Raw genomic sequence first — 23520 nt, 5'->3', positions numbered from 1 at the left:
CTTCCTGGTTGTCCCCATTAAAAGTATTCATTAATGAGTGTTCAATCACGACCAGGTAAATGTAGGATCACTGGACTTATCAAATATATACTTTTTAAAACATACTTAAAGAAACGGCATAAAAGTTCGTCTCAAAAGATGTCGATATTTGGTGTTAAATGAATGCCATTCCCATAGATGCTCGCAGGCTTCACGCGATTAAACCCAAATTCCGTTGAAATAAAAGTTTCCTGAGCCTTTTAGATCTCTGCCAATTATACCGCAACGTCTCCGATGAACGTTTATGACCGCCCACCTGAACCGGCCCCCTGTGGGGACCCCCCCGCCGGAGGCGCAGTCCGGAGCTCACTTCCACAGAAAGGTTGGGAAACGCCGCTCTGGGAATGGGACCACAGCTCGGAAGCCCGAAGAACTTTACATTATTTCGGATCCCTTCACAAAGAAGACATTTTATCTTCAGCCGAACGGAAACTTTTTATTCGAGCGGGGAAACAGAACAGGTGTAAGAACGCCCAAATGGGATAAAATAGCGCGTTTGTGCTGCCCCCGCAACCTAAAGGATGAGCCTTTTTTAATTAAATAATTGAGTGGCTTTCAGAGATTTCTTTTGTTTCTTCTGTGTGATGTGGGGAACATTCCGTCCGCACGTTCTCTGCTAGAATAAAGCAACGGAAGTCTTTTGTTGCGAAGGCTGGGACCTGGAAAGGTGCGTCTCTGGGGCCCCGCACGGTGCTGAAAGGTATCGGAGTAGGCGCACAAGTTCACTGTTCCCCCCTCACCCACCATGGCGAAGTGGTTCAAGGAGTTCCCCATAAATCTGAAGAACGGCGCCGACAGGATCCGCTCAGTGTCCGAATCGGGCTCCCAGCCAAGGGCCAACAGAGGCGGGCTTGTGCTCAGCATCGGTACCAAGACGTCAAGCTCCAAATCGGTCCAGCACAAATCCTCCTCTCCCGACGGCGGAGGTGCGGGCTCGCTCCTGTCCGGAAAAAACCGAAAGAACTCGGCGGCGGATTCGAGTCGAAGCGGCTCGAGTTCGCCCAAAGATGGAAAAGTTTGGGACAATCTGCTTCCCGGGAAAAGCCGCAAGAACTCCAAAGCCGAGGCGCAGAACGAGGAGCCTCACAGACCTCCGAAGAGTTCTGCAAACGCTTACATCAACCGGCTGATCCGGGTCGACACGCTGGACAAAAGCCCCAACTTCAACTGCAGCAGCATCACCAACAAAGTGGTACCAGAACCGGAGAAAGCGGAGAAGGCGGAGAAAGCGGTTCCGTGCAGGACAGAAGCTGTAAGTTACATTTAAATAGAGATTTATCTTCTAAATATTCTGCTCAGTTCGCTATAAGAGAGGTTTTTCTGTTATTTAGTCTATTTTATTTAAAAAAGTAAACTTTGGCTTTATATGTGTGTGTGTGTGTGTGTGTGTGTGTGTGCGTGTGTGTGTGTGTGTGTGTGTGTGTGTGGGGGGGATCCATAGTTTTGTACATCACATTTATTTAATCTAAACATTTGCTGAGTCGAAGGACGTCACGTGTTAGAGAAGCGTGTTTTCACGAGTTCCCTTTGTTTCAAAGTGGAGGGTGAATCACGTCTGTCCCAACGAGCCAGTTTTCCCTATTTCTCCATGGACGTCGGCTTTTATCAGCCGTGTCCTCAGGGACCGTCTGAGCCCCCCCCCCCCCCCCGCCCCCCCCAGCCCCCCCAGCGCTCGTCCTCTCATCCATGACGAGTGTTGACAGTGAAGCAGCCGTGACCCCGTCCAGCCTCCCAAAAGCGATATCATGGTTTCGGTGTCTGCTTCCCTTTTATCTCTTTTATCTGTCTGCTCCTCCCAGTCTGCCTGCCTCTACCCCCCACCACCACCACCTTCACCCCCCCACCCCGGCCAGGTTGAATATAAAGCCGCGATGAAGACGTGAGCCCTCACCTTCATCTCCTTCTCTCACCCCTCCTCCAGCCTCATCTTCTCTTTGATTGGGTTCAGGCCCCCTGCTGCTTAACAGCAACCTGTCATTTGGCCCCCAGGTGCCCCCCCCCCCCCCCCCCCCCAGCCTTTTTACAGCAACATTAGTGATACTGGTGCTGCAGTGGGGGGGTGGCGGTGGAGAGGTCCAAACACTACTTTTAACAATCTGAAAACCAAACAAATAGAAACGGGTCTCAAAGGTTAAAGGAGGAACGACCCCCCCCCCCCCCCAGTGATTTAAAAGCCTGTTTCCCCCCCCGGTGATTTAAAAGGCTGTTTCTTCTTCCAGGTCATCATTCTTGAGGACTACGCAGACCCGTTCGACGCTCAGCAGACCCGAGAGCAGAGGCAGGCGGAGCGAGGCGGGGAGAACGACGGGTACATGGAGCCTTACGACGCCCAGCAGATGATCACCGGTAAGCCACCGAAAGCGCGTCCAGTCAGAGGCGGGACCGGCCCCCCCCGCCGCTCCCCGTACCCCCCGGGTGGCCATGGCAACTGCGTGGCGTTTGGACAATGGGTGTAATTTCCTGCTCCTGCTTCCTCTTTCCTGCCTGCGTATCCTGGTGCTATTCTCTGAAAAGGAAGCTGGCTCTCATTGTCCCCCTCACCTCCACCTCCTGGACCCCCCCCCCCCCTGCCCCCACCCGCCCCCCCCCCCCCCCGCGGGCCTGTCAGGCCCATTTATCACAGTTTCCCGGCTTCGAGGAAGCGTGTCGCTCTGTCATCCAATCGCATGACCTTTCCCTCCATCATTCCATTGTCCCTCCGTACAAGGGCGACACAATCGGCGCTGGATGTGAGCGTGTTTTATTGCTGGGCGAGGATGATGTGACTGTAACGACTGCGAGGGCAGAGCGCCGTTTCTCAGTCTATTCAGCAGGTGACAGTTAAGGGACGGCGCCACGTTAAGGGGGGGGGGCGGTCCATAATTAAAATCCAGTGTTTGCTGGGTCGGCAGCGGTGCGGCTCCACAGCAGCTTGACAGCGTGAATCCGAACCCTGACTCCGTCCCGCTCCGCAGAGATACGACGCCGGGGCTCCAAGGACCTCCTGAAGGTGTGTGTTCTGGCAGAGGTGGGGGAGGAAGCAGCAGCAGAAGGTCAGCCCGCGCCCCCGTACCAGGGAAGCTGCGAGGACAAGACGGTGGTCCCGCGGCCCGAGCTGGACCCGCATCGTCCTGCGGAGTACGAGCCCACCTGGGAGCGGAAGGAGGCCATCGGCCGAACCCTGTCGGGTACAGACGCCCTCTCACTGTTTATAGCATCAGATTATTATAGAGTTTTATTATAGAGTATTATTATAGAGTATTATTATAGAGTTTTATTATAGAGTATTATTATAGAGTTTTAGCATTATAGTATTATTATAGAGTATTATTATAGAGTATTATTATAGAGTTTTAGCATTAGAGTATTATTATAGAGTATTATTATAGAGTATTATTATAGAGTATTATTATAGAGTATTATTATAGAGTATTATTATAGAGTTTTAGCATTAGAGTATTATTATCGGAATTATCTGAGGCTCCATGATACAAAAAAAGACACATTTTCAGAAAATAATTCTGAGTTTGTGACCTATTTTTGAGCCTCGAGGCTTCTGTAGAGCTAAGAATGGGGGAAACCTGAAATATACAAAGAAAGTACCGGAAAAATAGTAAAATATAGATTTTTCCGCCTCGGTGCGGGAGCCTTTGCTCAGTAAACAAGCCGTCCCATTTCTATTTTATACCCTGTATAACAGCAGACTCCATTACATGAAACATCAACACCTTTTTCTGGCGTTGTTTACTGGAGGCCTGGGCCCGGCTGGGAGCCTCGGGATGAACGCTGCGTTCATCCCGAGGCTCCCAGCCGGGCGCTTCCCTGCATCCTCACGTCCTCTTTCATCGCTCCTCCCTCCCCAGCACAGTGTGACGGCGCCGAGCGGCCGGCCAGAGATGAAGCGGCCCGCGCCACGCTCCCTCGCCAGCCCCAGCGACCTCCGGCGCAGCAGCAGCAGCATCTGAGGCAGAAGAGCTGGACTCAGAAGATGATGAGGTCCTCCCCCACGTCCGGTACCGATGCGGAGTTCTGCTGCGTCGACCCGTCCCTGCCCCTGGAGAAACAGAGGTCAGGAAGCTGAATCAGAGCCAGGATTCATGGGGTTGATGTGTATGTGAGGAGGGGGCGGAGCAATAAAAGGGACCAGAGCTGCTTTGATATTTGATAATGAGGTGCGTTGATTTGACCTGCTCCTCTTCCTCCTCCTCTTCCTTCTCCTTCTCCTCCTCCTCCTTCTCCTCCTCCTCCTCCTCTTCCTCCTCCTCCTCTTCCTTCTCTTCTTCCTCCTCCTCGTCCTCCTCCTCTTCCTCCTCCTCTTCCTTCTCCTCCTCTTCCTCCTCCTCTTCCTTCTCCTCTTCCTCCTCCTCCTCCTCTCCCTTCTCTTCTTCCTCCTCCTCGTCCTCCTCCTCTTCCTCCTCCTCTTCCTCCTCCTCTTCCTTCTCCTCCTCTTCCTCCTCCTCTTCCTTCTCCTCTTCTTCCTCCTCATCTTCCTCCTCCTCTTCCTTCTCCTCTTCCTCCTCATCCTCCTCCTCTTCCTCTTCCTCCTCTTCCTCCTTCTCCTTCTCTTCCTCTTCCTCCTCCTTCTCCTCTCTTCCTCCTCTTCCTCCTCCTCCTCTTCCTCCTCTTCCTCTTCCTTCTCCTCCTCTTGCTCCTCTTCCTCCTCTTGCTCCTCTTCCTCCTCCTCTTCCTCCTCCTCCTCTCCTCCTCCTTCTCCTCCTCCTCTTCTCTTCCTCCTCCTCCTCTTCCTCCTGCTCCTCTTCCTCCTCTTCCTCTTCCTACTCCTCCTCCTCTTCCTCCTCATCGTCCTCTTCTTCTCCCTCTTCCTCCTCCTTCTCCCTCTTCCTCCTCCTCCCTCCCTCCTCCTCTTCCCTCCCCTCTCCTCTTCTTCCTCCTCCCTCCCTCCTCCTCTTCTTCCTCCTCCTCCCTCCCTCCTCCTCCTCTTCCTCTTCCTCCTCCTCTTCCTTCTCCTCTTTCTTCTCATCTTCCTCCTCCTCCTCTTCCTCCTCATCCTCCTACTCCTCCTCCTCTTCCTTCTCTTCTTCCTCCTCATCTTCCTCCTCCTCCTTCTCCTCATCTTCCTCCTCCTCCTTCTCCTCCTCCTACTCCTCCTCCTCTTCCTTCTCTTCTTCCTCCTCCTCCTCCTCTTCCTCCTCTTCCTCTTCCTTCTCCTCCTCTTGCTCCTCTTGCTCCTCTTCCTCCTCTTGCTCCTCTTCCTCCTCCTCTTCCTCCTCTTCCTCCTCCTCCTCTTCCTCCTCCTTCTCCTCCTCCTCTTCCTCTTCCTCCTCCTCCTCTTCCTCCTGCTCCTCTTCCTCCTCTTCCTCTTCCTACTCCTCCTCCTCTTCCTCCTCATCGTCCTCTTCTTCCTCCTCTTCCTCCTCCTTCTCCTCTTCCTCCTCCTCCCTCCCTCCTCCTCTTCCCTCCCCTCTCCTCTTCTTCCTCCTCCCTCCCTCCTCCTCTTCTTCCTCCTCCTCCCTCCCTCCTCCTCCTCTTCCTCTTCCTCCTCCTCTTCCTTCTCCTCTTTCTTCTCATCTTCCTCCTCCTCCTCTTCCTCCTCATCCTCCTACTCCTCCTCCTCTTCCTTCTCTTCTTCCTCCTCATCTTCCTCCTCCTCCTTCTCCTCATCTTCCTCCTCCTCCTTCTCCTCCTCCTACTCCTCCTCCTCTTCCTTCTCTTCTTCCTCCTCCTCCTCCTCTTCCTCTTCCTCTTCCTCCTCCTCCTCCTCCTTCTCCTCCTCTTCCTTCTCTTCTTCCTCCTCATCTTCTTCCTCCTCCTCCTCCTTCTCCTCCTCCTCCTCCTCATCGTCCTCTTCCTCCTCCTCTTCCTCCTGCTCCTCCTTCTCCTCTTCCTCTTCCTCCTCCTCCTCCTTCTCCTCCTCCTCCTCCTCCTCTCAGCTGGTATCACGGGTGTGTAACGCGGCAGGAGGCGGAGCTCCAGCTGCAGCCCTGCAGGGAGGCGAGCTTCCTGGTCCGGAACAGCGAGTCCGACAGCAGCAAATACTCGATCGCCCTCAAGTGAGTGTCCCCCGCAAGTACAGATGAAAGGATCCACTTCCGCTTTGAACTGGGGTCCAAAGCAACGATCCGTGCGTCTTCTACGGAAACTGCAACATGTTGAAACGGAATCTATTTATTTAGTTACACACTTATTCAATGTCTATTGTAGTAATATTTGAGAACTATATTATGGTATGTTTTATGTTACAGATGAGCGTTTGGCTCCGGAATCTTCCAAACCTGCGTTTTTGAACATTATTCTGCATCTTATCAAAATAATCCGCAATAATACCGTTTTATTAACAACGGTCTTTCTAACACATATCTTAAAGTTGGTCAGCAAACAACAACACCTGGTTTTGATTAATCTGGGTCTGTTTCCCCACACCGACGTCTACAGACCGAGAGCCCGCTGCAGTCGGTAAAACTGTCTGTTTTCTCTTCTTCTTCCCTCCTGTGTGATTTAGGACGAGCCAAGGCTGCGTCCACATCATCGTGGCTCAGACTAAAGAAAACAGCTACACCCTGGACCAAAGCAGCTGCGTCTTTCCCAGCATCCCGGAGGTGGTGCACCATTACTGCACTCAGCGGCTGCCTTTCAACGGGGCCGAGCACATGACCCTGCTCCACCCGGTGCCCCGCGTCCACTGACTCCCCCCGCTCACCGCACATCTGGATGATATGTACTGTACTTCCACTGTCCTGCCCTCCCCCTACACCCCTCTTTTAATTCTTTAAAGTTTTACTTTCTGTGTCAGGTTGAGTCATTGTTGCAATTCTGTTAATTTCTGTTAAACTTTGCAGTCCACCACCCTCGTTTCCTGATCTTAATGTACCACTAATGCCAAAGCTAAGTGTGTGAATCCGAAGCAATCAGAGGAGCCATTTATAATTATCAAATGTGATTTTTTTTTCTTTTGTTGGGGGTGACTTCAAAGCTGCACATCATTTATTAACAGTTTAAACTGTAATTTACAGGGAAGAAAGACAAGAAGTGGACTGAAAATCATCGTGTGGGATTCTTGCACCCCCTTGTGGATGTTCTGAATCACTACACCCAGGCCCTAACTATCCTTAAGGTTAATGAGACAAACTAAAGGGTCTCTTTGCATTGAGCAGCACATTCACCACCTCTATCCTTGCACTCGTCAGTTGTGTGCAACCACTGAGACTTGATGATGTCTACTGTGAATCAGGGCGTTGTTTTCAGCTATTTGCTGCACTGTGAAGACTTGAGTGATTCATCCTGCTTCAACTCTCGAAGGACAATTACAATAAACAGTGCATTTCATGACAGGAATCCAGGCTGCGTCTGAGCTTCACTTTACCGTCTTTCTGCCAGATAAATCTGAGGCTCTTCTTGATAACACCCTAAGAACTCATTGTCAGTTTTTCCACTGCTTCTCTCTTCATCGTATCGCGTTCTTTCCGGCAAACTCGGGGGCCCCGGGTCCCCGGGGAGCTCGCAGAGTGGAATACCAAACAAAGAAGCTGCACGAACGCAGACATTTCAGTGAAATGTCACCGGCTCCCCGACACCTTTTTAATCTTTTGTTTGTTTTAAATGTCACCGAGATTTGTTGCTTCATTTGGACGACTCCCATCCGGGTGGGAACAAAACACGGCGCCGCTGCAGATATGGCCTCCTGCGTCCTTCCCAGAGATTCATCAGGCGGGGCACCTGCGCCACATTTCCCACCTTTGCCTTTTGAAAACACGGAGCGGGATTGTTGAGACGTTGAGACTGTTTACGAACCCCCCCCCCCTCCCCAAAAAACATCCAAACCTAAACGCTCGAGATGTCTCATAAGTTTCCGACTGTCAATAATTGGCAACCTCAGCCAGTCAGGGTGTGTTTTCAGGCCAACGCCGAAGCGTCTCCTCGCCCCCCCGAGGAAGCTGCGGCCCCCTCGCAGCTGTTAATAATAAGGAATTCTTGCGCGCAGTAAATCTTTTAACAGCAGAGGCCTCGAGGGTGGCTTCGGCGGTTTGGGGGAACCGTCTGGAAGTTTCGCGTTCTGCTTCCTCCAATGGGGGTTCGATGATACTGCGAGAGGCTGGAGTGGAGCGCGTCGCTGCAGCGGCCCCCGGTTGCATCGACGGGAGGACTCGGAGCAGGACGAGGGAGGTGTGTGGCTGAAAAGAAGAGCGCGGAAAGATGCAGAAGCGCCACTTAAAACAGACAAAGTAGCGTCATTACATGCATGTCAATGTGAAGGGCCAGAAGGGCATCTGACACCGGCCCTCCACCCTCCGCTCCTTCTCTGAGGTATCGCTCCCGGCTCCTCTTTACTTTCCTATGTCGGTGTTACCTGAGGATGATACCCGTCTCTCATCTGTCCCTCCCTGTCTTTCAGGGGGGACATTGTCACCGCTTGATCACTTTCTGATTAGCTCCGTGAACGGCGGCTAATTTCATTAGTCTAAAAAGTCGACATCAGATATTTCTGATAGGTTTCTGGGCATCAGATTGAATCCTAACGCAGGTTGGACGCGTCTCTCGGCCTCGTATCAGAACAAACGCCTCGAGTTTCTACACCGAACGAAACAATCTGGCTGTAATAATGAGAATTTTACCCACAAATTTGTTTTATTTTGGCCCGAGCTGGAATCTTTGACCCCCTCAGCTCGTCGGCGTGGCGCTGCAGCAGACGGGGTCGCCCGCTCGCTCCCTGGGAACTCGTGGGGCTCGTCCTTCCCGAGCGAGGACTTTGCCCGTCACCTGCGTCCTGTCTCACGTCCACCAGGTCTCCCTCCGGCCTTCCAGATGGATTTCAGGAACTTGAGGAAGGCAGGCCTTCTCAAATTCCCCACCAAGAGGCGGCGAGCCTGGAAAGGGAATCAAACATGAGGTGACCCGGGGCCATCCACACGACTGTGGCCCTCATTCGATATGATCATACGTGTCATCCTACTCTGGCGTCCCGGCCGCACCGTCTCAGCCGTCCCAGCGTGACGGGATCACCTCCAGGCTGACGCCACGGCTTGACATCTCGGTGTCGCCTGACCTGCGTCGTTGGGTAACCCAAGTGTTCCTGTCAGCCTTATCGGAGGCGTCAGGCCCGGTGCCAGGGAGGAGCTCTGCCGCTCACCTCTGCCCCCCCCCCCCCCCCCCACCCCCATGAGCGAGCGTGGCCGATCCATTAGCAACGCTTCTCTACCTCTGAAGCTGCTCCGAACAGGCGTGTTTGGGAGTTTTCCTCCTTTCCTGTTTGCAGGACGTCCTCCGGCTATTGTTTCTCCAAAGCTGGGAAAACAACCGCGGCTAAAAAGGAGGCGCTTCATCACACCTTCAGGGCCGGATGATGGTGACACGTTCACAAAAAAATGCCACTGGGATGCAGAGTGAGAGTGTCCGAGGCCGTATCCGGTCCGCCAATATCACAGGTGCTAAATTACAAGCCGGACATTTTTATTGCACTTTAGTTCTGCAGCAGTTTCCTCTGATCGGTGCTTATTGAGCAACTCTGAAGGCCGCGTGTGTTGGCTTAGCTTTTCACGTTTAGCATGTCGCGTTGGCGAACACATGGAAGAGGCAGGAGGTTGCAGTTGTGCACCTGTAGTGCACAGTTTTGTGTTCGCACACGTCTTATTTCATGAGTTTCTTTGGTCCTTCGGGCTAATGCGCTAGCCCGACCGCGCTGGTTTATAGTTTGAAACAGGCGAAACAGGTTTTTCTTTATTCTAGCCTTCGGGCTACGTCAGGGTTAACAGTGTTGCGCTAGTTTGTGTGGGATTGTTTACTCGTCCACCGTCTGCACACATCAAGCTTAGATATTCAAAGCAGCCAATCACAGGAGGGCTAGGAAGAACAGAGGGCTCAGGAATGAAAGCAGATAGGGCGAAGCCCCGCCCACCGACACTCGCTGACCTGGATTTTTTTTCTTTTTTGGGGGGGGGGGGATTGAGATTATTAGAGCAGGAGGACATTTCCAGGGAAGGAGAAGAAGAAAATCTGCGATTTTGCTCCTCTTCTGTGGTATGAAGTGAGAACCAGATGGAAAATCCAACGAGGTGGAAGACAGATGTTGGTCTGCTGTGTGTGTGTGTGTGAGAGAGAGAGAGAGAGAGAGAGACATTGCGGAACAGTAAGTGTGCTAAAAGTCACAGCAACTTGAACATTCCTCTGTGATTATATTGCTGCTTTCCAAGTTACATACTTGACTAATGTTCTCCATAAATTGAATTCAACCCTCTCTGTGCTTCTTTCACTCACCAGCACACACACACCCTTGTACCTCTATCTTTGTGAGGACTTTCACAGGCCTAATGCATTCCACAGCCCCTCACCCCGACCCTAACCATCCCAACTAACCCCCTGACCTTAACTAACCCAAAGCTCACCTGCCTTTGAAGTTGTGAGGACCAGAAAACAGGTCCTCACTTTGTTAGTGGAATGAAGATTTTGGTACTCACTATGCAACAAGTACAGGAACACACACACACACACAAAGCATCGTTATCTTAACCTCCCCCCCTTTTCTCCTCCGTCCTCTCTCATTTGAGGACGTTTCTCTTCCGGTGCCGATCCAAGTCAAACATCTGGGTCAGTTTATATCTAGTGGAACAAGACTTGCAGGATATTGTTGGCAGGATGTGTGAGCTGGAGCAGTTTACTCTGTGGGAATCCCCAATACACACTCGCACACAACAACCCCCGCGCGTGTGCGCGCCCACACACACGTTCAGACGCCAGCACACACTCCAGGCTTTGCTGACATTGTTCCTCTCTGCGGCGCTCGACGCCGTTTCCAGGTGCGGCGATTCATCCCCGGTGAACACTTGAGGCAAACACACACAGAGCGAATAGTTGGGTAAAAGCCAAAGTTTATTATATGGAAGAATGTCGCTCCCCTCCGGTCGGTCACCACCCAGACAGAGACAAGAAGATTACAAAATAAGAGCAGCAGAGGGTTGTGGCCATGCAGACACATGGCGATAGCTGGAACAGAATATGCTCTCACAGATTCTTCCTGTGCCAGGAATGCTCAGAGCGCATCCTGGTGCGCCAGATTCCCACTTCCTTTCCTTCCAGGGCCTCATTCCGAGATGCCAGATCTGCTTTATTTGGGTTGAAAGCTGTTGGGATGCACCCAGGTGAGTGAGTAGCGGCTCTGGATGTGCTGTCGTATGGAACAAATGCAGAGGAAGAACGCTAATGCTAAATGTCCGTGTTGTGCCCCCCCCCCCCCCCGGCCTCCATCTCCGCCCCCGCCCTGCGATCAGCCTCCGCCTCTCGTCTGCGTCTAGCTGCTCTGCCCCTTGGGTTTGTCGTCCGTCTTGAACTCCAGGAAGAAGTCGTTGCAGGCCACCGTGAGGGCGCCCATCAGGATGATGAACTCGGTGAAGTCCACCTCGCCGTCGTTGTTGGCGTCCAGGTCGTTCATCACCTTCTCCACGGCTTCGTTGTCTTTGGAGTTCTGACAGCGGCAAAAAGAGGAGGGGGGGGGGGGGGGTTGTTTAGGAAGGGGGGAGTCGCGCTGCATTCATACTTCTCTACACAAACTTGTTGGAACTTGTGTTGGAGTGTATGAGCACATGCCAACACACACACACACACACACACACGCACACACACGCACACACACACACACACACTCACCCCCAGGTAGGTCCCCAGCTCCTCTAGTAGCAGCTCCTTGAGTTCTCCCCTGTTAAGTGTGTACTTGTCACCTTCCTTCCCCGAGTACTTGTGGAAGGTCTTGATGAGCATCTGCATGGCGCTCTCCAGGTCGGAACTGGGCTCTCTGGACATGCTGCAATGGCACCAGAGGGGGGAGAGAAACGGGTGAGTCCCGGCCACAGGACGCCCGCTCCAGCCCGCCCCCGCATGCGTGGCGACACATAGCGGCGGCGGGCGAAGCCACCTCTGAGACGGCGTGATAGTGGGACAGAAGGAGGGAAGGAAAGGAGAGAAGGCTCCTTTGCTAACGTCCTCTGTCAGATCCAGAGGGTCGTTAGATTTTAGGAGTGGGAGGATGAAGGAGAGCGTTTGGAAACACTTTTCCGACAGTCTTACACACATTGTGTCCGGCATCTTGGAGCTTCTGGCGCTGGACTCGAGGAGAGACTGCACACACACAGACAGACACATGTCACTGTCAGCGAACACTTCCTGTAACCAGGATGACGTCCATCCCATCACAGGTGTCCAGTCACGCCATCTGTCCTGGTGTATTCGTGGCCGTTGGCGCGATGGCGTCCTCGTCCAGCCACGACAGGATGCTCAGAGGCCCCCCCGCCGTGTAGGACACGTCCTCGTTGGCTTATCGCACGTGTAAGATGAATGAGTAATGGATCAGCGCCGCGTCCATTTGCGACGCGCCGGCGTTCTTATCGCTCCGAAATGGAAAGCGGTGAAACGGAATCTCGCATTCAGAAACCCGAGGCAGCGGCGGCAGCGCGGGCGCACGGCGAGGAGAGCTGACACTCGTTCGCTTTCATGCTCCATCGCCCACATTGAGGCTCGCGCCCGGGGATCCGGGGCCTGATTACGCAATGACCCGTCACCCGCTGCTTCTTTATGTTTCCGAGGTCAAAGGTCAGACCGGACAGTAGCTGGCTGGAAAAGCTCCACGGCTGATGACACGGCGGCATGATACGGAGACGGGCGATAATGAATCAGCACCACGGAACCAAGACGGCGGCGGCCGCGTCCTCGCTGGGCGACGGTTCCCCTGCGGCCCACCGGGCCCCCCGGCTGATCCAGGAGAGCCCGGAGGGGGAAGTGGCGTGGGGTCTTACCTGGCTGCTGATGGAAATCCTCCTGCTGTCTGGCAAGAGGCGCCGTGTTGAGTCGTGGCAGAGATGGACGGACGCGAGCGTACCAGGGGCTTAAATATCACCTAGCAACCCCCCCCCCCCCCCCCCCCCCCACTCATTTACATCGTCTCCAGTTCTTCTTGGCCCTGTCCTCCCTCGCCCTCCTTTCCCTGACTCTCTCTCTCTCTCTCTCTCTTGAGAATCTACATAGACTCTCTCCCTCACACACACACACACACACACACACACACACACACACACAGAGGCCACGAGCACAGGCGTCTGTTACTATCACAGTTTATTCATTATTAGTTATTACACGTACAGAATATGCAAACACGGGACGGCGTTGCGCGTGGCGCCGACACCCTCGTGGGCGGTGGCGTCGCCGACGTCGGCGCGCAATGATGGCTCTTGCACAACAGGCCGGGAACGTTTCCACGGTCACAAACATTTGCGAGGCGGGGGGGGGGGTTCTCCACCCAGAATGTCCCCAGATTTCGTTGTCTGGCGGTGAAAACGTGACACTCCTTGGTTTAATCCCCATTTTGTTCCAGCATGCTTTTTTATTTTTTTTAATTTCTGTGCTGGGTTCAGACTGGGTGGGGTTCAAACTGTCAGACTGGGGCAGCAGCGAAACTGTCGGAATCCACAGAGCACCGAAGGAAAACACACCTGGCTGACAGGAAGGAGCGCACACGGCTGTTCTACGCAGGAGGTGCAGGAGTGATATGTTTCTATAATTGATTAAGTACCTTAATTAGAAAACATTCTCTTATAAAAAGTCTAAATAGCCCTCAAATATCCAGAGTTAGTAGGAGCGCGTGCAGGAAATGCAGCGTGCAGAGCAGACAAGTGCAAACGGAAGGTTATTTGCATGGGAGTGTCGGGACGGGGTGATCACATGACCCACTTTTATTTGTCCTGCTGGTTTCGCTGCAGAGCGGCACGAACGGCCAGGTGTCGTCGCGGAGCGCCCAAACGGTGCGCAGGGTTGACCTATGACGCAGCGGGGCTGCAACGCGAGCCTCGCGGCTCTCGCAAGGCTGCATTATTGATGGCGAGACAATTTACACATCATTAAATGGTAATTAACAAAATGGCACGTCGGGCGACAAGCAAGCAGGAGTCCAGGGGATCTCCATCGTGGTGCGAGCGTGGAGCTGAAGAAAGATTAATGTTGCCAGGACGCAGTGGGAGAAAGAGAATTTGAAATATTTTTGAATTAATGCAGCATTTTCTGTATTTTCCTGCTTTGTTTTCTAAAGAAATGGATGCGATGTTCTTTAATTAGCGCGGCCTCTGACAGCGATCTCTCCTGACGGGTGATCACCAGAGCCTGGGATCACTTTCATGTAATTGTTTGCGTCCTGGGGTGTGTTACGCAGCGAACGCCTAATCCCGTAGTTTCCCAATGCCTGGGACTCACGGATCCAGTTGCAGGTCAAACAGGGTCTTTATACCAAAGGAGGGAGTGACCCGGCCAACAAACACACAACTGTGACACGGTGGACGCAACGAGAGCCGTGGAGAAAACTAGCGCTGGTTTCTGCCGTTCCGATCCAGTATAACCAGGGGATAAAGTACCATCAAGCACCAATAGGTCAGAACAGGCTGGTTTAAAGGTTCTAACTAAGATTGCTCAGCTGGACCAGGTGGGTGAAGCTACATGAGCCTTTTCCCACCGTCATGAGGCTCCTGAGGTGTGGATTCCAGTTAAAATCCACACCCAATCTTCCAGTTCCTAATCCAAGACCCAAACGCCCCAAAATAAACTGAACCTCTGCGGACGGAGAGAGGATACACAAGGAATGAGTTAAATTAGTCCAAAAGCTCCAGCAAAACAATGTGTTTATTGTCATGCTAAGTAAAAAGGTGATGATTGATTATTTTTTTTTAGCATTTCTGACAGATTTCCATGCAACAATCATAGAAATAAGCAGGAGGAAAATATCTTTGACGCCAAGAGTTAAAAGAGGGAGAAAAAAAACGATATCGCTCTGACACGTGTGCAATTAAACCACAGCTAGCAGCAGATTAGCCTCGAATAGCATAACTGCTGAAAAAAGATCTATTCACTTGATACTTTTGATTGATCCACATAAAAAAAACAACAGATTTGAACATGATTCAACCCGATTGAAACAAGCGACGTAGCAGCTTGTTTCCAATACTTTTGCTGATATCTGAGCAAACTGGCTAACACCTGTAGCTTCATGTGTGTCGTGTTTGTCAGCTAACTTGTGTGACATTAACCCTTCCAGTAATTCGTGTTGAACAAGATGTGCTCTGTTTTACTTAAAGATCAAGGTATGGTGGGTGTGGAAGGTGGGCGTAGAAAAAAAAAGATAAAGACTATGCAAATAAAAATAAGAGCAAAGAGTTTAGGCATCGTGGCTACAGTGGTGTGCTCACATAACAGTGATATACGCGACAGGCAAATGTGTGGTTAGCTGTTCACAGGGGCGCGGCATGCATAGGACAGTGTATGATTGCATGCTATTATGGTATAGAATCGTAGTGAGGAAAATGTGCTATATATTGGGATGCACATTCTGTACATATGAACATAGTGGTAATTAAAAGTACTAAGCAATAATTCATGTACATGTACTGTTAATCATATATAAAGAAAGATATTTCTTCAGAGCTGGCTTCAAAGTGTTGTCAATGTTGTTTGCATTTAAAAAAAAAAGGTTTAGTGGCATGAAACTTTGAGAGTAATGTGATCCGTAGTGTGGGATGTACGCGTCGGATTTGGTTGGGAATGAATGGATTGTCCCCTACGAGGTCGCCTCTTCCGTCTTCTTCTCCGCTTCCTCTACAGCCGCGGCCGCTTCCTCGACGGCTTCTTCCACTTTTTCCTCCGTGGTCACCACCTTCACCACCTCTGTCACCACGTTCGCTGCCGTCACCTCTCCTCCCGATGCCGCCGCCGGCTCCTCCTCTGCGACCGCTGCCACGATCTTGGCGGCACCTTCAGCATCGACTTCTACCTTTGGGCTGGCGTTAGCTTCCACCTTCAAATCTACCATTGGCTCGGCCTTGGCGTCTACCTTTAATTGTACCGTTGGCTCTGCGTTGGCGTCTACCTTCGGTTCGGCGGCTGCTTCTGCCTCCTCGGTCACCTCCGCCTTAGCCTCTGATTTGTCCTCCTCCCTGGCTGGGGCACTCTGAGCCACTGGCTCGGATGCAGCATTTGTGGCCGGCTCTTGATTAGCGGGAGTGCGCTGTTCGCTGAGTGAAACCGCCAGGTAGCCCACCAGCTTCATGTACTCCTCAAAACCAACCTTCCCATCCTTGTTGGCATCCAGCTCCTGGCCCATATTGTTGACAGCTTTCTTGCTGTCAGTGTCCTGGATGGAAGACAAACATGAGACCGTGAGCAGCTGCACTCACACCACGTTTCTAAAACTAGCAAATATCAGGACCTAGCTGGCATCTTAGCTCAAATAAATGCTCACATCATCAATAAGCACACTTTTTTCTGATAATTTTCTCTCTAATATATGATTGGATATAGGATGATGTCCTGCGATCACAGACTGAAGATCGTAAAGCTAGTCGAGGTCTCCTAACCGAAAGGATGTTGGAGAGTTGGCTCTTGACAAGTGTGTGGAACTCTTTCTTTCCTAGGCTCTCCCTTCCTTTGGACGATTTCAGGAAGACCTTCACCAGGGTCTGAATGGCAGCCTCCATGACTCCTCTGAGGAAAAGGAGAGGCAGTCAGTGAGAGACAGACAGGCGGACAGACAGACAGACAGACAGACAGACGGTCTTCTCAAGGCCTTTCATTTCAAATGTTGAAGGAATGGGCCTCGTGACATCAGAGAAGAGGGAGTAAGACAGCGCCGATGGACGTTCTGATCTGTGATGGGTCATCCGACCTGGCCGACTGCGCCTCAGATTACTGAAGGGATTACCCAAACCTCGCCTCCTTCTCCTTCTCTCTAAATTACACAGAGTAGCTTGACAAAGAATGTTTGGGCGTCTGGTTCACATCGACAGCCGGCGCGAATGTTTAGAGGCCTCCCCACGCACGCGCGCACCAACGGAGCAGCCAGCAACGCGTCGCTAAAGGGATCCGCTCGGTTGCTGTCTGCGGAGATCATTGAGGCAGGAATTTACAGCCCCGCTGGGAGCCAGTTTGCCCCAGAGCAGCAGTAGGGACACGTTAAAGGTGATCAACTCGTCCGTCGGCTTCAGTATTCTAATCATAGAGAGCAAACAAGAGTTTACGTTAGCGCGCGCGATCCCCACAGGATGTGCCGTCGCCTGTATGAGCTCATTTGCAAGCGAGTGTTGGAATTGTTGACCCAGACACGTTAAACATTCCCAACCCAGGTTTTCTCCAACGTGCATATGTGGGAAGTGAAGGAGCCCGAGTGCCTGGCCTGGGCGTAGCAAGAACGCACGCGCCGAGTTCACCTGACCTCTTTCCGTCGGACTGACCTACTGATCTCCAACTGTCACTTTGCTGTGATCCACCGGGAACGTGCCGGGGAACGGGTCGGCACGGAGCCGCGGCGTGTGGCAAATGCATATAAAAGGTGTCTCTTTTCAAACCAGCCCCCCCCTCCCACACCCACACTCCCTTTTATCTCCAGACAGGATTTTTGTTGTAGAAAAGACGCAGCCGTGTTGTAGGAACTTCTTCCAACAGGGCGACACACCCTCTGCAGCACACAATGGCCTCGACAACGCTCGATGCCTCCAAGCCAAAACACCCAACAGATGCTTCTACGCTTAAACTGCCCTTTGTGTACATTCCCGACAGCCTCTATTTAAGCGCAAATAGCCTCTTAGAAACTGTTTGGACAGAATCTCAACAGGTCTCCTCATTCCAACAGGAGAACAGGCGACTTGCATCATCCTCCCCTGCGTCACGGTCACACCTCGTCCCGCTGTGGACACAAACTGAGCTCCCTTATTTGCCTGAAAGGGACCCAAATGGCCCGCGCAAATAATTAAATATACAAGGCTATAAGCAGAGGTTTCCCGTTTCCCTCAGGAGCCCCGAGAAGATTGAGTGTTGCGTTTCCAAATAGGCGAATGTGATACGGTATGTGCGCAAAGCCATGACAATACTACCGGTCGTGCGTCATAAAATATTAAGAGAGGAACAAGTTAGGCAGCGGCACTAAACTGCACGGCGGCTCTCTTTCAGCTACTTCCTCAATTAAGGGTTGAAAATGCAGGTATTTCCTCCAGAGGTTTGCTCGGCGCGTCGACCGCGGCGGACTGGGCCGCCACGCACGTCCGTGAACGAGGAGAGAGGAGAGAAACGCAGCACCGACTGCTGCGTGGACGAGAGCTGCGCTAGAATCGATCCACAGTGCGCGCAAACGGCAGAAAGTTGCGCTTTGACGCACGATCCAAAAAGCCCCAATTTCAAGCCTCCATCTCAGTCCCGGCCTATTTTGAGGGTTTTATTACAAACTGTCATCAGAAATTTAAAAAGGTTCTGTATCCTAACGAGAGAGGGGGGAGAAACGCATCAGCGAACGCGCAATAACGTCGAAAACGATGCAAATATGTGGAAACTCTTATTTAGGCTTTTGTAAAAATGAAACATGAGCCCGAAAACCTCTGCGGACGGGAGTCATTGAAACCTTCCTGCAGTCGGGCCACGGGAAGGCTGCTGGGGTGGCTCTTGCACCGAAACGTGGCACAAACTATGTACAAACTCAAACACCTTCCCCCCCACAAGAGAAGACATGAAAAGAGAGGAGAAAAGTCGCCTGTAACTCACCGTACGCGTCTGAGGGACGAGAGAAGTGTGCTAACGTGCGCTAAAGTGAGTTTCTGCCCTCTTCTCCGCCTTTCTACGCGGCTTTGAGTCCACAGAACTTGCCAAACTAGTAAGACAGCAAAATCTCTTCCGTGATTTGGGCTTTTTTCTCCCCCCCCAAAAAAACTTTTTTTCCCCTGACAAGTCAAAGGGCGTGTACCTGGAAGAGGGAGCGGGAGAACAGGGAATGTGGAATAGCGCGCAGCACCAAATCCCAGGAAGAAGGGGCGTAAAATCGCAGTGAAGCGGCCAAATGTTAGTTTTTATTAAAATGATCTGCGGCTGATGCGCCAGATGTTTCGTGTCATGGCTGATCTGCACAGCTTTTAACGCCAGCCCGGGTCCCGAAGAGCCTCGAAGAGCCTCGTGTGCGCGGACAGGCAACCGTGGAACGCCTTTAGAATGCGCGTTTTTACAGCAACTGCAGCCAAAACGGGACCGAAAGGAAAGAAATGTGGAGCCTTTCTCCCCGGACACGCGCGCACAGCTGCCGGGACGTTTGATTGACACGTGTCAGTTATAAAACGGGTCCCCAGAAATCAAGATCAAACGGAAAATCATAGTTTCCCCAACTGAATCGAGCTTTTCTGCCTTGGATGATGGAGCCCTTGACTAAAACCTGCCCCCCCTCCTGCTGCTGACTCATGTGCCCGTCGCCACCCCTCCCGCGCTGGCACTTATCCCGTGCGTGATCTGGCTACAAAGGTCAAAACATTTCATATCTGTGGATAGATCTCATGGAGTCATCGGTTTCGCGTCACCCCCCCCCAAACGTAGTCGGACCAAAAACCTCTGGGGAGGCGGCAGAGCTCCGTCTAGACATCGGGATTAAAACCAAAGTGACTCTTACAGACTCTTACAAGCTAAACAAGCACAATACGATTAAAACACAAAGCTCAAATGTCACAGAAACAATGGGTCCTCCCGGGGACAATGGGCCGGGTCCGCTCGGAGAATCCTCATTAGTCCTCCAGGGGCCCCGCTGAGGGACAGGAGGACTTCTGCATCATCTGAAGGCTTGACCAAGGAGCTTTGTGCAGGTTTTATGAGGCTCTATGGAACATGAGATGGCGCGGGTGTCGTGCCAGCGGCCACATATAATGTTACTCGGCCCTAAATCAAGACTGCAACAGTGGCGCTGGAGCACGGATGACAGGACATCATATAAGGTGGTGAATGAATGACAGGAGGCATTTGATGGACGGGACTGAGCGTCCCACACAATGGAAGCTTTAATTCGGAGTTTGCCAGGCATTAACCGTTGCTAACTACAAAGGAGCGATAGCAGGGCGATAAAGGCAATCAAAGCAAGACGTCTGAGGTGACCCTGGTGAAACGATGTCGAGGGCTGCTCACAGCCACGTGTGACCGAGGCTAACTGAAGCCGCCCTGTTTACTCGCCAGGGTGCCGAGCAGCTGCCAGAACTCTGGGAAGGTCAGCTCCCCGTCGTTGTCCTCGTCCAGAGAGCCCATCAGCTCCGCCATGGCCCTGGGGTTACCGGCGTCCTGTGGGTGATCACAGATCAGAGCAGAGCCCTGGTTAATGCTCCTGTGCAGTTTCAGCCTCGCGAAAAGTCTGTCCTGCCCCCTATCGGCACAGTCTGGTAGTGCTCATGCATGAATAGGAGATCATTACAATGACATAATTTTAAAAAAGAAAAGCCTGCAGGAGCAAAAACATGTATTTACTCACAGCCGTCAGAGTCGATGTTAAAGCTGTGTGACAGAAACAGATATTTTCTGGCTCAAAGTGTTCTAGCGTTTAAAAAGTTGACTTGTTTTACTGGGTCAGAACACAAAGAGGGTGGATTTTGCGGGTCTTTCAGCCCCACCCGACCCGAACAGCAGAGAATATTTAATCACAACAATCCACAGAGGAGAAAATTAGCGTGATAATAATCTGTTTGGCTCGTTAAAACACACAATGTGTTGGGGCATCGACCATGTTTGTGAATGATGGAATATCTTCAGATATCGAAGTAAAGTCAGCTTGACAGCAGCATTTGGCTCTCGCCGACCTTCAGGATCTACCTTGACAAAGTTGGGCAGCTGAGAGGTCACCAGGTTGTGGAACTCCTCCTTGCTCAGGGTGCTGGAGGACCCATCTTTCCCAGCAAAGGTCTTGAACTGGGAGACGAGGGTGCAGATGGCGGCTTCCATGGTGGCTTAAATTCAAAAAGAAAGATCTGAGGAAAGCTTCAAACCGAGAGACGTGTGGCGCTGGGCGACCCAGCCGGCCTCACCTGTTGCGTTGTGCGTGGAGCAGGTACCGAGAGCGCGTCCCAACGCTCTGACCGCCGCCTCTTCCCATTTATACGCCTCATCTCTGCTCCCTGATGCACAGGTCAGCGGAAAACAGGCAACCTGCCCCCGTCTCCCCCATCCAGCTGCGAGACACAAACACACACAGCAGCGTGTCCTCTGAAGGACGAGCTTGTCCTGATGGCAGCACAATCCCGCTGCGCCGCGTGTGCACACCGAGCCGTTTGGTGACAGCGTCACTTTAATCACAATCCTGCCGCCTCAGCAGGAGCAGCTTGGGGTGAAACGTGGCCCGGGACGACGCGCTTTCACAGGCACAATCTGCAAAAGGGAATAAATCACATTTGTTTCCCCCCCTCAAGCCTTTATTTTGGATAGCGCGTTTCCTGTTTGTGGAACTGGAGGCGCGATAAGCCCCACAAGGCCGCAGTCCTCAGCGCTCGCTTGCGTTCTTGGTGTCCGTCTGCGCTTGTGAATGTCACCCGTCGCTCTGACTGTTGTATCTGGACGTGAACGCGTGGGCTCGGCCTCAGAAATGCCATAAAGGATGCCTGTCATGCCGGCGCTTCCATTTCCTGCGTGTGAGTCACAGAGCCGGTGTCACAGCGCCGACATGAAGCTCGTACGATCCTCCTCTAGCAAGAATTCCACTCTAGCAGGAAATAACTGGAGGCTTGAATGAGGACAAACGGGACATGTGGTGCAAACTTTATTGAATTCAACACTGCTTTCCTAAAAGAGGACAAAACTGATGATGGAAACGCTCCAAAGCTACATTGTCCAAAGGCTGATTTACTTCTGAGCTACTTCCTCTAAAAATAAGCCCTATTGTCACGCCAGAAAAACACCTCAAACGTGCAATTCGACCTTGGCGATACGTCCACGAACGCATCTGCTGAGGCGAAGCTTTCTGCCCATTCCTTTGGTCAAAAAGAAAACGTCCACCAGAACCAAGGCGGCTTCGCCCCCGGGACCTCCAGCCTCTTCAGCTCTGTCTCAGGAGCAGTACAGATGCACAAAGTGTAAACTTTATCTTCCTTTTACAGCATGAAAATGGCGACCATAATAATAATAATAATAATAATAATAATAATGAAGGCACATATGCAGCTGGTAAACTAAACTTGAGATCTAAAGTGAAATTGTGACACATTCAATGTCTACAGCCTTGGGAAAAGTCTGTGGTTATTCAAAAAAGAAAAGAGTGCAGTGAGACGACAAAATAAATAATCAGCTAACAGGTCAAAGCTGCTTCCAAAGCCGGAGGATCAGAACCCTCCATCCCAATCTCTTCACTTTTGACTTCACATCCACCTAATGAGCGAAAACGACCACAAAGAAAAATGAAAAGGAAACGCGCTCAAGCTTGTGCACAAAGTCACGATTTTTAAAGTCCGATTTTATCTTTTGATGTTTTGATCGGAGTAACTTCTTCGTCACCACGTGTGGGCGTCGCTCCGGTTCCGCGACGCCACAGCGGGAGAACAAAGACAGTGAAAACACTTTCTGGCTTCAGATCTCAGGTCCAGAGGTCAGAAGCAGAACTTTGCTGCGGGGCATTCAGGATCCGGGAGATCCAGCCTTTGACGTCGCCATGGCGACGCGGCACAAACGATCAGATTCGCGCCCAGTCAGACGGGAAGTAAATGTGGGTCGTTTCAGGGAAAGTGCTGTAGTGACCGAGCGCTTCTCCCGTTGCGTTTTCCAGCATCAGTCGACACAAACCAGTCATTAAGACCAGTAAAGGAAAAAAAAGGGGGAGGACGAAAAAGGAAAAACCGCTTTGGGCTCTCAAATATCGCTCTGTCTGTGTCTGTGTGTGTGTGTGTGTGTGTGTCTGTGTGTGTGTGTGGGTGTACGCACTGGCCCAAACCTGCTGCCGACACCAAACCGGTCTAACCGGATCTGATTCTCATGCTCTACCACTGAAGAGTTCCACACGACTGGAGGAAAACTGGTGTCTGGAAACGTGGAAGCGTGGGAAAAAAAGCCCAGAAAACCAGGATCCCTCCAAAAGGAAATGTTACCCTTCAACCTTTGCAATGAGACGCCAATAAAGACTAAAATGCACGAACGTTTTCTCCAGTACAATCTGCTTTGAGATGTGAAGATGAAGAGCAACATGCGCTGCATTGGGGGGGGGACACTGTACAGCAGAGGAACATCCACACGGCACATTATCCAAGGTTTCATCAGGAGACGTGACTTGACAGAGGTAGGTAACAAGAACTAAGTCGAAGATGACAAGTACAAGTCTAGCTTATATAATTAAAGACTTGGGGATGCATTTATGAGAGGCACCACCACCGTGCACCAGAAGCTACTACAATTACAGCTCTGTTGGGGGAAAATGGAGGCGAGAAATGTCTTTTTTTTCATGGCTTGTGCTGCATTTTTGTGTTGAATGTGACTCATTTCCCTCCCCACTGTCCGTTTAAGCCGTGGCAGCAAACTTCCACAGGGCTTCCCTCTCAAACTCCTCCATCTCCTCCTCCAGGGAGTCGTCTTTCTTCTTTCCACCGCGCTCTAAAACGTCTACCGCGTCCTCCAGAATGTCCGCCACGTTCGCCGCAAAGCCGCTGAACAGCACTTTGTCGTGGACGAAGACGCCGTCCTGGAAGAAGTCTGCCGTCAAGCCTGTGGATCTTGTCCCTGCTGTCGGGCCGAGGAGCCCTCGAGCTTGCTCAGGTAACC

General features: G+C 51.8%; 4 protein-coding genes and 1 long non-coding RNA gene across 8 annotated transcripts; 1 reads left to right on the top strand and 4 right to left on the bottom strand.

Annotated features, from left to right (window-relative positions):
- Window positions 1-26: 26 nt before the first annotated feature.
- On the top strand, window positions 27-7311 carry LOC115251718 (SH2 domain-containing adapter protein E-like). The gene is made up of 6 exons (XM_029845109.1): window positions 27-1291; window positions 2259-2385; window positions 2994-3206; window positions 3882-4086; window positions 5910-6029; window positions 6479-7311. The coding sequence occupies exons 1-6, from the start codon at window positions 785-787 to the stop codon at window positions 6660-6662; spliced, it is 1356 nt and encodes a 451-aa protein (XP_029700969.1). The 5' UTR covers window positions 27-784; the 3' UTR covers window positions 6663-7311.
- A 1281-nt stretch (window positions 7312-8592) lies between these two features.
- On the bottom strand, window positions 8593-9108 carry LOC115251719 (uncharacterized). Of its 2 annotated transcripts, none has more exons than XR_003890249.1 (2): window positions 8915-9108; window positions 8593-8840 (listed from the first exon to the last, which is right to left on the bottom strand). It is a non-coding gene; the product is annotated as an uncharacterized lncRNA (long non-coding RNA). The 2 variants fall into 2 exon arrangements; XR_003890248.1 differs by having other exon boundaries at window positions 8927-9108.
- A 2100-nt stretch (window positions 9109-11208) lies between these two features.
- On the bottom strand, window positions 11209-12861 carry LOC101076426 (protein S100-A1-like). 3 transcript variants are annotated; one of them, XM_029845113.1, is made up of 4 exons: window positions 12756-12861; window positions 12035-12081; window positions 11614-11767; window positions 11209-11431 (listed from the first exon to the last, which is right to left on the bottom strand). In XM_029845113.1, exons 2-4 carry the CDS (start codon window positions 12046-12048, stop codon window positions 11258-11260), a joined length of 342 nt encoding a protein of 113 aa, XP_029700973.1. In that variant the 5' UTR covers window positions 12049-12081; window positions 12756-12861; the 3' UTR covers window positions 11209-11257. The 3 variants fall into 3 exon arrangements, with proteins under 3 accessions (XP_029700973.1, XP_003969387.1, XP_029700971.1); XM_003969338.2 differs by lacking the exon at window positions 12035-12081 and having other exon boundaries at window positions 12756-12799; XM_029845111.1 differs by lacking the exon at window positions 12756-12861 and having other exon boundaries at window positions 12035-12673.
- A 196-nt stretch (window positions 12862-13057) lies between these two features.
- On the bottom strand, window positions 13058-18666 carry LOC115251742 (coiled-coil domain-containing protein 8 homolog). The gene is made up of 3 exons (XM_029845185.1): window positions 18526-18666; window positions 16353-16479; window positions 13058-16129 (listed from the first exon to the last, which is right to left on the bottom strand). The coding sequence occupies exons 2-3, from the start codon at window positions 16470-16472 to the stop codon at window positions 15557-15559; spliced, it is 693 nt and encodes a 230-aa protein (XP_029701045.1). The 5' UTR covers window positions 16473-16479; window positions 18526-18666; the 3' UTR covers window positions 13058-15556.
- A 1091-nt stretch (window positions 18667-19757) lies between these two features.
- s100a11 (S100 calcium binding protein A11) lies at window positions 19758-21138 on the bottom strand. Its single transcript, XM_003969287.3, has 3 exons — window positions 20808-21138; window positions 20596-20729; window positions 19758-20070 (listed from the first exon to the last, which is right to left on the bottom strand). Exons 2-3 carry the CDS (start codon window positions 20722-20724, stop codon window positions 19939-19941), a joined length of 261 nt encoding a protein of 86 aa, XP_003969336.1. The 5' UTR covers window positions 20725-20729; window positions 20808-21138; the 3' UTR covers window positions 19758-19938.
- Between the last annotated feature and the right edge of the window lie 2382 nt (window positions 21139-23520).

The sequence above is a fragment of the Takifugu rubripes genome, chromosome 12 (assembly GCF_901000725.2).
Source record: "Takifugu rubripes chromosome 12, fTakRub1.2, whole genome shotgun sequence".
NCBI classification, from domain to species: domain Eukaryota; kingdom Metazoa; phylum Chordata; class Actinopteri; order Tetraodontiformes; family Tetraodontidae; genus Takifugu; species Takifugu rubripes.
The sequence above is the reverse complement of the archived record's forward strand: the minus strand, read 5'-3'. Positions and strand labels throughout refer to the sequence as shown.

Coding starts and splice junctions, on each gene's coding strand:
- LOC115251718 (XM_029845109.1), top strand. CDS start 785: ATGGCGAAGTGGTTCAAGGAGTTCCCCATAAATCTGAAGAACGGCGCC. Junction 3,207..3,881: donor CATCGGCCGAACCCTGTCGG/GTACAGACGCCC, acceptor CTCCCTCCCCAG/CACAGTGTGACGGCGCCGAG. Junction 6,030..6,478: donor AAATACTCGATCGCCCTCAA/GTGAGTGTCCCC, acceptor TGTGTGATTTAG/GACGAGCCAAGGCTGCGTCC.
- LOC101076426 (XM_029845111.1), bottom strand. CDS start 12,153: ATGGGATGGACGTCATCCTGGTTACAGGAAGTGTTCGCTGACAGTGAC. Junction 11,768..12,034: donor TCCAAGATGCCGGACACAAT/GTGTGTAAGACT, acceptor GTGCCATTGCAG/CATGTCCAGAGAGCCCAGTT. Junction 11,432..11,613: donor AGCTGGGGACCTACCTGGGG/GTGAGTGTGTGT, acceptor TGCCGCTGTCAG/AACTCCAAAGACAACGAAGC.
- LOC115251742 (XM_029845185.1), bottom strand. CDS start 16,472: ATGGAGGCTGCCATTCAGACCCTGGTGAAGGTCTTCCTGAAATCGTCC. Junction 16,130..16,352: donor AACTCTCCAACATCCTTTCG/GTTAGGAGACCT, acceptor TCTTCCATCCAG/GACACTGACAGCAAGAAAGC.
- s100a11 (XM_003969287.3), bottom strand. CDS start 20,724: ATGGAAGCCGCCATCTGCACCCTCGTCTCCCAGTTCAAGACCTTTGCT. Junction 20,071..20,595: donor AGCTGCCCAACTTTGTCAAG/GTAGATCCTGAA, acceptor GATCACCCACAG/GACGCCGGTAACCCCAGGGC.